This window comes from Amphibalanus amphitrite, unplaced genomic scaffold, assembly GCF_019059575.1.
Source record: "Amphibalanus amphitrite isolate SeventyFive unplaced genomic scaffold, NRLGWU_Aamphi_draft 001422F_arrow, whole genome shotgun sequence".
NCBI lineage: Eukaryota > Metazoa > Arthropoda > Thecostraca > Balanomorpha > Balanidae > Amphibalanus > Amphibalanus amphitrite.
Genome location: NW_024882915.1, coordinates 85371 through 97950, shown reverse-complemented (window position 1 = coordinate 97950; position 12580 = coordinate 85371). Strand labels below are relative to the sequence as shown.

The 12580-nt window shown below is 48.5% G+C and overlaps 1 protein-coding gene across 3 annotated transcripts in view; it reads right to left on the bottom strand.

Moving 5' to 3' along the window:
- The window catches only part of LOC122372947 (protocadherin-16-like), an 82942-nt gene extending 70945 nt beyond the window's left edge, over positions 1–11997 (bottom strand). For all 3 annotated transcript variants that reach the window (XM_043350633.1, XM_043350632.1, XM_043350634.1), the window contains exons 1-2: positions 11328–11997; positions 4528–4626 (exon numbers count right to left, since the gene is read on the bottom strand). In XM_043350633.1, coding sequence (XP_043206568.1) covers positions 4528–4626; positions 11328–11400 — 172 coding nt within the window. In that variant the 5' untranslated portion in view covers positions 11401–11997. The remainder of the gene's footprint in view (positions 1–4527; positions 4627–11327) is intronic.
- Between the last annotated feature and the right edge of the window lie 583 nt (positions 11998–12580).

Sequence of the window (12580 nt, the reverse complement as noted above, 5' to 3'; positions counted from 1 at the left end):
AACTTTGAAAGGTCAACTTGAAAATTTGACCTCAGGTCAAGGTCATGACCTGACCGGAAAAGGTCATGTTGCATATTAGTCGATGCGTCTCAACAAGACAAAGTCAATGAGGCCATCCCCAGCGTTCCATCTCTTTCCAGTTTCCAATTGCGAGTTATTGGCAAAAATCTGTTTGTAGCCTCAACTGACCTCGGATGACCTTTCTAGAGGCTATCAGCAAAAAAGACACCTTGGTCGTCACGGGTGGTCCAAATCACTGTGATTCTGAAATATTTGGACTGTTCCTATGCGCAAACACAGATCTAGAGGCATTTTCATTTTTCTCCATTGACTTGTAATGGAAAGGTCACGCCACTGGCCTGACCTTAGGTCACGGATATAACAAATCCGAGATATAGGGGAGAGTGGGGCAATGGCGGACGGTGGGTAATGCCGGCCACCCATCTCTAGTGAGTACTTTGTCCATCACTAATCAGCTGATGTTGTTTACATTTCAGTTGAGCGCCATTCTAGCACGTGGTGCAAGTTTGTCACGGTAGCTCTATTATTTTCATTTTTATAGCGTTAAATGTGTTTTTCGTATCTGATTTTTAATTTTTGTTGCATCTATTTGCTGACTGTGAAATGTGTTAACGCATTTTCAGAAGTGCTGCTTTGCAATGACCTTCAATTAAGCCTTTCTTAGGCGACTGCTGGATGTGAGGCGTTTGCGGCGCAATGCCTTTGACTGCTGCCTGCTTTCTTAAAATAAAGCTGACCTCGGGGTAATACCGGACACGTGTCCGGAATGACTCTACGCGGTTTTGTTTGCGACTTCTGTCGTTACAGCTCAACGTTTCGGGTTGCTGTGTTTACGGCTGTGGTAGTTTGCTTGCTGTGTTTACGGTTGTGTTAGTTTGCTGCTCTGTTGGCGCCGCGCTGTTGTGTTGCAGCGAGTGCAGTGTTGTGTTGCAGTACAGTATACTGTTAACTGCTGAATACAGTTGTCGTTTCTTAATTCTCACTTAAATTTCCATCGAAAGAACGGTTTAAGGATGAATACCAGGTACGATATTTCGACTTTTGTGCTATTGCACTTAGTGGCCGGCATTACCCCTCGCTTTTTTGCACCTCCATTTTTCACCACATTTTCGCGTAGGCTCTGAATCTGTCATCAGTGATCTGAGATACTAAAACTGGGTGCTATCTGAAAGCCTATTCCTTTGGCTATAACCTCAGTTAAAATCACCATAAAATAGCTTCAAATAGCTAAGCTATTGAGCAAAATGCTTATGGTGTCGCCATTGCCCCACTCTCCCCTACAAATTATAGGCGCCCATAACATCATGCAATCCACCAAGTTTAAAACCTCTGACAAACACTGCAGGCTGGACATGACTGCAAACTTGTTTAGGCTTGGTCAGTTAACTTGACCTGGTCACCTGACCTGACATGACCTGGGGTCAAAAATTTCACATATTGTCCAAAATTGATGTGCCCCCTCCCCAATGGGGCGAAGGTTAAGCAAATTCAGGATTCGTAGGTTTTACTGGGGACGGTCCCCAGTATCCTTGAAGTTACTGGGGACCGGTCCTCAGTGTCCCCAGTGGTGGTTACGCGCCTGACTGACTGGTACTGACTGACTGGTACTGACTGACTGGTACTGACTGGCACTGACTGGCACTGACCGGTACTGACTGACTGGCACTGACTGGTACTGACTGACTGGTACTGACTGACTGGTACTGACTGACGGGTACTGACTGGTACTGACTGGTACTGACTGACTGGTACTGACTGACTGGTACTGACTGGTACTGACTGACTGGTACTGACTGACTGACTGGTACTGACTGACTGGTACTGACTGACTGGGACTGACTTACTGGTACTGACTGGTACTGACTGACTGGTACTGACTGACGGGTAATGACTGGTACTGACTGGTACTGACTGGTACTGACTGGTACTGACTGGTACTGACTGGCACTGACTGGCACTGACCGGTACTGACTGACTGGCATTGACTGGCACTGACCGGTACTGACTGACTGGTACTGACTGGTACTGACTGACTGGTACTGACTGGTACTGACTGACTGGTACTGACTGGTACTGACTGGTACTGACTGGTACTGACTGACTGGTACTGACTGACTGGTACTGACTGACTGGTACTGACTGACTGGTACTGACTGGTACTGACTGACTGGTACTGACTGACTGGTACTGACTGACTGGTACTGACTGACTGGTACTGACTGACTGGTACTGACTGGTACTGACTGACTGGTACTGACTGGTACTGACTGACTGGCACTGACTGGTACTGACTGACTGGGTTTGACTTACTGGTACTGACTGGTACTGACTGGTACTGACTGACTGGTACTGACTGGTACTGACTGACTGGTACTGACTTGCTGGTACTGACTGACTGGTACTGACTGACTGGTACTGACTGACCGGTACTGACTTGCTGGTACTGACTGACTGGTACTGACTGACTGGTACTGACTGACTGGTACTGACTGACTGGTACTGACTTGCTGGTACTGACTGACTGGTACTGACTGACTGGTACTGACTGGTACTGACTGACTTGTACTGACTGACTGACTGGTACTGACTGGTACTGACTGACTTGTACTGACTGACTGGTACTGACTGACTGGTACTGACTGGTACTGACTGACTTGTACTGACTGACTGGTACTGACTGACTGGTACTGACTGACTGGTACTGACTGGTACTGACTGACTGGTACTGACTGGTACTGACTGGTACTGACTGACTGGTACTGACTGACTGGTACTGACTGACTGGTACTGACTGACTGGTACTTACTGGTACTGACTGGTACTGACTGACTGGTACTGACTGGTACTGACTGACTGGTACTGACTGGTACTGACTGACTGGTACTGACTGACTGGTACTGACTTGCTGGTACTGACTGACTGGTACTGACTGACTGGTACTGACTGACTGGTACTGACTGACTGGTACTAACTTGCTGGTACTGACTGACTGGTACTGACTGACTGGTACTGACTGGTACTGACTGACTTGTACTGACTGACTGGTACTGACTGACTGGTACTGACTGACTGGTACTGACTGACTGGTACTGACTGACTGGTACTGACTGGTACTGACTGACTGGAACTGACTGGTACTGACTGGTACTGACTGACTGGTACTGACTGGTACTGACTGACTGGTACTGACTGACTGGTACTGACTGGCTGGTACTGACTGACTGGTACTGACTGGTACTGACTGACTGGTACTGACTGGTACTGACTGACTGGTACTGACTGACTGGTACTGACTGACTGGTACTGACTGACTGGTACTGACTGACTGGTACTGACTGACTGGTACTGACTGACTGGTACTGACTTGCTGGTACTGACTGACTGGTACTGACTGACTGGTACTGACTGGTACTGACTGACTTGTACTGACTGACTGGTACTGACTGACTGGTACTGACTGACTGGTACTGACTGGTACTGACTGACTGGAACTGACTGGTACTGACTGGTACTGACTGACTGGTACTGACTGACTGGTACTGACTGGTACTGACCTACTGGAACTGACTGGTGCTGACTGACTGATACCGACTGGTACTGACTGGTACTGACTGGTACTGACTGACTGGTACTGACTGACTGGTACTGACTGACTGGTACTGACTGGTACTGACTGACTGGTACTGACTGACTGGTACTGACTGACTGGTACTGACTGACTGGTACTGACTGGCTGGTACTGACTGACTGGTACTGACTGGTACTGACTGACTGGTACTGACTGGTACTGACTGACTGGTACTGACTGACTGGTACTGACTGACTGGTACTGACTGACTGGTACTGACTTGCTGGTACTGACTGACTGGTACTGACTGACTGGTACTGACTGGTACTGACTGACTTGTACTGACTGACTGGTACTGACTGACTGGTACTGACTGGTACTGACTGACTGGAACTGACTGGTACTGACTGGTACTGACTGACTGGTACTGACTGACTGACTGGTACTGACTGACTGACTGGTACTGACTGACTGACTGGTACTGACTGGTACTGACTGACTGGTACTGACTGACTGGTACTGACTGACTGGTACTGACGGGTACTGACTGACTGGTACTGACTGACTGGTACTGACTGACTGGTACTGACTGGTACTGACTGACTGGTACTGACGGGTACTGACTGACCGGTACTGACTGGTACTGGTACTGACTGGCTGGTACTGACTGGCTGGTACTGACTGACTGGTACTGACGGGTACTGACTGACTGGTACTGACTGACTGGTACTGACTGGTACTGACTGACTTGTACTGACTGACTGGTACTGACTGACTGGTACTGACGGGTACTGACTGACTGGTACTGACTGACTGGTACTGACTGACTGGTACTGACTGACTGGTACTGACTGACTGGTACTGACTGGTACTGACTGACTGACTGGTACTGACTGGTACTGACTGACTGGTACTGACGGGTACTGACTGGTACTGACTGGTGGCGGACGACGCTGAGCCGATGTTATGCGAGTCGTTGGTGTTTTCGAAGAGGTTGTTCCACCGTCCATCCCAGTCGTCCACGCACGCCGCCGACGCTGAAAAACACGAGCAGCGACTCAGAGACTCACCACATGTGCTGAGAGACGCCGGGGAGTCAGAGTCAGGCAGTCGGGAGTCAGAGTCACACAGACGGCGAGTCAGGTCAGAGTCACATATCGCCGCTGGAAAACACGAGCGGTGACTCAGAGACACACCACATGTGCTGAGAGACGCCGGGGAGTCAGAGTCAGGCAGTCGGGAGTCAGAGTCACACAGACGGCGAGTCAGGTCAGAGTCACATATCGCCGCTGGAAAACACGAGCGGTGACTCAGAGACACACCACATGTGCTGAGAGACGCCGGGGAGTCAGAGTCAGGCAGTCGGGAGTCAGAGTCACACAGACAGGGAGTCAGGTCAGAGTCACATATCGCCGCTGGAAAACACGAGCGGTGACTCAGAGACACACCACATGTGCTGAGAGACGCCGGGGAGTCAGAGTCAGGCAGTCGGGAGTCAGAGTCACACAGACGGCGAGTCAGGTCAGAGTCACATATCGCCGCTGGAAAACACGAGCGGTGACTCAGAGACTCACCACATGTGCTGAGAGACGCCGGGGAGTCAGAGTCAGGCAGTCGGGAGTCAGAGTCAGAGTCACATATCGCCGCTGGAAAACACGAGCGGTGACTCAGAGACACACCACATGTGCTGAGAGACGCCGGGGAGTCAGAGTCAGGCAGTCGGGACTCGGGAGTCAGAGTCACACAGACGGGGAGTCAGGTCAGAGTCACATATCGCCGCTGGAAAACACGAGCGGTGACTCAGAGACACACCACATGTGCTGAGAGACGCCGGGGAGTCAGAGTCAGGCAGTCGAGAGTCAGAGTCACACAGACGGGGAGTCAGGTCAGAGTCACATATCGCCGATGGAAAACACGAGCGAAAGTCAGAGTGACACAGCTGGCGCTAATAGAAGCCGGCGGAGTAGGAGTCAAGAGCCGCGGCCAGGGAAAGGCCAGCGGAATGGCAGTCAAACGGCTGTACAACAACTCGCTCGGTAGGGCAGAATGTAACACTCACACCAATGTTCCCGACCAAATGGTAGAAAGTGCTCGAAACCAACTCAACATAACACCCAACCCCATCTCAATGTAACACTCAACCCCAACTCAATGTAACTCTCAATCCCAACTCAATGTAACGCTCAGCCCCAACTCAAGGTATCACTCAGCCCCAACTCAAGGTGACACTCAACCCCAGCTTGCCCGTATGGGGGGGGGGGTCGAACGGACCCCCTCCGATTTTCGCGAATAACTCGCGTAAAAAGCGGCCGATCGCAACGAAACTTTCAATACCCTCGATTTGATCAATTTTACAACTACCCTAATACCCTAACAATTCAATGAGCCTGACCAAAGTGACCTTTGACCTGTGACCTACTTTCCGAGACCATGTTTGGCTTGAATCGCGATTCGGCGTATGTCGGCTCGCATTAGCCGCGCGTTTGCAAGCTTTTCGTGGTTTCAAACCGCAAACGTTCAAACATGTGATTTGATGTTGCTCCCATGCATTAGTGTGGGTATCGAGGTCACCTGAAGGTCAGGTCAGATCATTGACCTTAAGTGACCTCGGTTCACTTTTTTCGAGTTTTACATGTTTCTAGGCTAGTTTTTGGAGCTAAATTCGAATTTAGAAACCATTTGAACATTTACGAAGTAGTTATGGTGCCTTCGTAACATGTTATGAAGCTGTCAGAGGCAGTTGACACCTACTACGAATACCCGTCACGACCCCAACTGGTTGACCTGACCTGACCTGACCCGACCTGTTCTAAATGCTTAAAAACATCATCTGTGATCAAAACTAACACGATATTCGTAATCGGTACCCCAAGAAACCCCATGGCAGCCACACTTTATGACTTTCTAACAGGTTCCGATTTTCCCGACTTTTGGGTCATTGACCTTACCTGGAAGGTCAACCAATGACCTAGGACCTTAACCGGTGCATGACGGGGGGGGGGTTCTACAGAGTCCCTCGGGTTTTTCGGCAATAGCTTCTAAACCGTTTGACTGATTAACACGAAACTTGCGGTACCCTCAGCGGCATCAGTTTGACACATGGTGTCAAAATTTCAACTTTTACCTAGCATTTTTCGGCCGGAAATGACGTCAGAGTGACGTCATGTCGGCCGATTTTGATGCGAATATTGAATTACGGCAAACGCTCTCAAGAGCTCAGTTTTAAAGCTAGATCCAATTTCTTTCCATGAGTGGACTAAAATGCAAGTAGCTTTCAAACTGCTTTCTCGAATTTTCAAAATTTGGAAAATTTTGAAATATATGCATTTCCAATAACAAACAATTTATTTTCTTTATTTAAAAAACAGGTTTTTTGCAAAAAAAAAAAACGGAATATATGTGATAGAACACACACTGATAAACTACTCTAGCAAGTTTTACCCCGATATCTTAAAAAAAAATACTCAAGTTATTTGCAGTATCGTCAAAACTTTACAATTAAATATTTTTCAAGACTATTTCTTCAGTGCGTTTTTGAAATCGCACAGCAATATAAGTGACATCATCGTGTTCCTCAGCTCAAACGGCATCTGACAGGCATCTTTTTCTTGAAAATTTCATTTTCAAAATTTGACCTTTTCTGACCTGAAAGTGTCCTGACCTCCGGTAAACTCAGCTGAAAATGAACTCAAATGGCACAAACGAGATGTTTCCCGCGAAATCTGTTAGTAAAATTGGCCACAAAACATGAGTCACGTGACAGATAAATAACATACAATTTTCGTGACCTAGGATGACCTGGCCTTGACCTGAAAAAAAATCGAAGTAAAAGTTCTGTACCATCATAGTATCCAAGGCCCTAAATACCTAATTTCTACTAAACCTACCAGAATATAGTTTCACGCTTGGGTCTTTTAACCCGCGAGTTGCTGGGGGGGGGGGCGTTAAACGCCCCCACTTTTTTCGCCGGGCCATAGCATAAAAACAGCGCCCCGCAGGCGCGCCAAATTTTGGGTACCTGTAGGGAATTGATTGAAGTTTATTGTGACAAAGTTTCAAAAAAATCGGTCGGAAAATTTTTGAGATATCGAGGTTTTAGTGACGTCATAATTTCTGAGTTTTCGATCAAAAAACGGCATATGTTCAAAAAATCATATAAAATCACAGAATAGACATACAGACATGCCGTAAACGCCATTAGCCTGCCAATACCATGATCAATCAAATGGCTATCTTCGATTATTGATTATAGTTCGTTTTTCTTAAGTTTGCCCCTCACTGTAAACGTCTCTTTGAACACAGCACGAGAATTGCTAGCCGAATTACTGAAAAAACTGGTTAGCGCACATTGTATTGTAGATATGAATAATATTTTCAAAAATAAGTTTTGAACACCGACGATTTGACGTTATGTTAAGCGCCGTGCAATTTATTTATTAGTTCAGACATAATTCCTGAGGAATCGTCTATCCCTGTGGACCTGTAGGTATTGGCAAATACGATTTACGAGTCTGTGAAATAGTAAATAAATTTGATGAAATTGATCGTCTGTGAAATCTTGTCAAATCAGTGTGCGCCAACCAGTTTTCTCAGTAATTCAGCTAGCAATTCTCGTGCTATGTTCAAAAAGACGTTTACAGTGAGGGGCAAACTTAAGAAAAACGAACTATATCGTTCCGTATTTTCCATTATCTTGAACTGAATCTTGGCAATTTTTCGTGACAACTTCACGACCATGATACATGAATTTCTTAAATTGAACTTTTTGAGCCAAACACGTACACATATGATAAAATGAATGTTACCATCGTGTTCTACGCCCCAAATTACCTATACAACATGTGTCACAGGCTGCGAATATCAGTTTTGATTTTCGGGGATATTTGCATACCCGGTTGACCTGACCTTGACCCTGACCTATGCTTGACTGACCCCTACATGGAGCTGACACTCTTGTAGGCCTTATAAGATGGATTGTGCACCGTTTTCACAGAGTTTATGGCGAGAGGCGCCCACTGCGAAGTCCTGAAGTCCATGCTACTGAAAGCCCGATTTCAGGTGTTTGACCTGACCTTGACCCGACCTGTGACCTCAAAATTCAACTTTAAAGTACTCATCTGAAGCGTCTCGTCGCGCTCTTTCGTTTGCCGCCTCGTGCGTTTCGCTGCGCCTATTGGTTCTCGAGTTATCGGCTGGGGGCGTTTAACGCCCCCCCCCCCCCCAGCAAACGGTGGGTGGCGAAATACCCCAACAACTGCCGGGTTAATAACTATTCAATCAAAACTTCTGTATTTTTTCCTCGTCATCATTAAAAAGCAATTTTATAAATTGACTTTCAATTTGCTTGCCTTTTACTGGCAAAATAACTCTAGTATTGGGTCAACATAGTTGTGTAGCAGTAGGAACCATATCTGGCAAAACCCCAATGCCTACATACAGCAGAAAAGCAGCCACCAGGTGTCGCCACAGTCGCCACTTGGTCGCCACACAGATGTCGCGCGCGTCGCCAATCGCCACACTACCGATTTCCATAAGGACGCATATGTACGGATAGGGGAAGTTGGGGCAATGCCGGAGTTGGGGCAAAGCCGAAATTAGAGATATTTCGAAAACCGTAAGACATGGATGCCACCTGTCAGTGATGCTCTGAAGCTTAAGTGACTACAATTATCGCATGTTTGTTACGAGTCGTCATTCGATAGGCGTTATCACAAGTGTATTCGCGGCCATTGGGGCGACGTAAGAAAAGAAGAAAACAACTGGCCCCAAGAACTTTAAATTATCAGTTAGCATGCACCTTTTCCTTGATCTGTAGAGAATTTACCATTAATTGCTAGAGAAAATTGCATTTAAAATCCTCCATCTATGTTTTTTTTCATCGTTTGCACAATATGTTCTTTTATTTAGCTAGAAACACTTATAAGAAATAGTTCCTGCATCATCAAGAACAATAGGGAAGGCTTGAAGTGAATACAATAATCTAAACGGTGTTGTAATCTATGTGAAGACACTTCTAAAATTGTCTGTAGAAATATTGAAGGCAAAAGTTCAACTTTTTCACAAGACGGATGTCTATAAACCTATTCAACGTGTGACAACTCAGCCGGTATTTCGTCGCCTACAGCCCAGCTTTCCCTAGTGACCGATAGAGGCGCTGCTATCGATGTCCGCCCGTGCCGCCTAACGTGGGAATACTTCGACTGTGAGGGCGCCAAGAGCGTTTTCAAGGTACGTTTCCCTTGTACTACATGCGCCTTTGAAGCTGCATTTCTTACTCATTATGCTACCGTTTGTCTGGCCAATTCGGTCAAGTAATCTTTAGCATGTCTTTGCATAAGTGTGCTGCCTATTTGAAATTTATACAGCACGTTGAAAAGTTATGGGCCTGCAAATGAAAGTATGGCTGGCTGGGGTACCTAATGCCGAAAACGTGCGATTACGCACTTGTTAAAAGCACGCTACGTGGACTTTACTGCTGTAGAATAGCAACGCGTATTTTTAGTCACACAAATTACACTTTCAACCGACACAACGGCCTGTTACCTATAAGGAATAATTTACCTGGCATTTTCTTATTATATCACACAATTATAACTTCCAGTGTGCACCGCATCCTCAAGCTCTTAAAACGCGTGTCAGCTTTGATGAATTCTGGATAAAGTTTGAGATAAACTGGCAAAACATCAATGTCGGCATTCCCCGTAGATCATTTATCCCATTTTCGGCTTTCCCCGCAGTCCGGGGCAACGCCGAAAAAGTCACTTCTTTGATATTTTTAGTTTGTGCGCTTAAGGGTATGCGAATTCATCAAATGCGCCTGGTATGTTTGAAAGGCAAAAGACTGGCCTCTCGAATGACGCCAACAAGAATAGCTTATGTTGTCTACCTTGCGTGCTACGGGCGTCAGAAAAAAAGTCTTCGGCGTTCCCCCAACTTCCCCTATGTATTGGAAAGTCGCCCTTAAGGATTACGCTTACATCCTTTGCTTATGAGGTCGGTGGTTGGAAATTGGGAGGGGCTCGGCTATTTTCGACCACGGATATGGCTTTATCACATGATGAGGAACATGCTGATAAGCGTTTTATGTGTCATAACAGCACAAAAGTATTTTTAATCATTTTTCAAAAATAGCCATTCTGCCGTATCTTTCAGTGCAAGGTGCCGTCGGTCATCCCCGACGTTACGTCACGCCGGGGATTGCCAGATTTTCCTACTAGACTTCGACGCCCCCTGATAGTATCTAAGGCATAAATCAAGGAAAGCGTAAACCAAAAATGAGCCTGATGGGACTTGGCAGCCGGCGGTTAGAGCCTAAATTGTGAGCGAGCAATTATGCTGATAATTTTTACTTTGACCTGACCTGTGACGTCATCGGTGACTTCGAGGACAATGAAAATAGGTTTCCTCTGGCAGTTTTTCTAGGGCTGTCAGACACCGTTTGAATTTTAACGATCAGCCCAGTAGTTTCGGAGAAAGGAGGGTGGGGCGCCCCCTCCTTTCTCCGGACTGGGGGGGGTAGTTTCGGAGTGGGAGGCTCTACTGAGCCCCCCCCCCCCCAGTCACTCCGTTATGGAAAATACCCCAGATTGGTAAGATTGGGCCCAGGACCGTCAGCGGGGCGTGGGTTGTTGATGCAAAGTTGAGTGGTTGTTATTGAGCGGTAACGTTTCAGTCGTCGTAAAAAGCGTCACCGCCACGACGCCGAGTCCGCGGCTGCATTGGGTTGGTGGATATATACCTGTGTCTGATCCGCCGCCGCCGACCAGCGCCAACAGCGCCAGCAGAAGACGAGTTGTCCCCAGTGACGTCATCTCCCTCCCGGCGATCCGTCCCCAGTGACGTCACAGGGTCGGTGAATTCAGAGTCCCGGAGATGAGTCGCTCTCTGGTGGTGCTCTGGTGTTCAGATTCGCTGCACTGCTGCGCTGCCGCTGGCTTCGACGGGCCTCCGGACTGGTGACCTGTCGCACCAACTGCTCCTAGTTAACACTGAGCGCCCTCACTGTGGTGTGCCTAATTGGTGCTGGTGATTCTTCTGGTGCACGAGCAGCCCCCGCTCACTCGAAAAGACCACCTTCAGTTTCTCAGCCCTAACATTCAAAACAGGAGAAAATCGGTACGGGCTGTTTCCAAAGTCGGCAGCCTCACGGCGCCTGGACTGCCAGCCGGCCGGTCACCGAGTTCAATGTCAGCAGCTCTATCACACGCAGAAGCCCGCCACTCTAAACTGTCAGGATTTCCAGCGCTGCCCCCTTCGGCACGCGACAAGGAGCCCGCGCACACCGCCGCTGAGGGGAGACTGTGGCCGGGACGGCGCTACTGAGGGGAGACTGTGGCCGGGACGGCGCTACTGAGGGCAGACTGTGGCCGGGACGGCGCCGCTGAGGGGAGACTGTGGCCGGACCGGCGCCGCTGAGGGGAGACTGTGGCCGGGACGGCGCTACTGAGGGCAGACTGTGGCCGGGACGGCGCCGCTGATTAGATACTCCGCTGACGAACGGATTCAGAGCGTCTCTCAGAGAGGGCTGCGAGGGTGCTATCGCCGCTGATATCAGCGGGACGCTATCAGCGGCCACCGCGCCGGCAATCGCAGCACCATACGGCCGCGGTCGCAGCACCACACGGCCGCGGCACCCTTCCCGGCCCGGCGACGGAGCTAGCTCTCAGTTCAGACAGAGTGGTTTAGCCGTCTGTCGGCAGTGGCCCGGCGACGATAGTTCAAAGTGGTATAGCTAACGCTATCTATCGGACAGTAGCACCCTTCCCGGGCCGGCGATGTTCAGGGCTCCCTGTTCAGAGCCGTGCTGCTATCGACCTCCCCCCCCCCCCCCCCCCCCCACTGACCGTAGTGATAGTCACCAGGGCGGTGTTCACGGCAGAGCGCTGCGCGCGTCGGTGCGTTGGGTTTACATGGCAATATCAACAAACTCCACTCTGACGCTACGCTATGAAGTCATCGTAAAACGCTAGCACCCCAGCGCCAGCACCATCA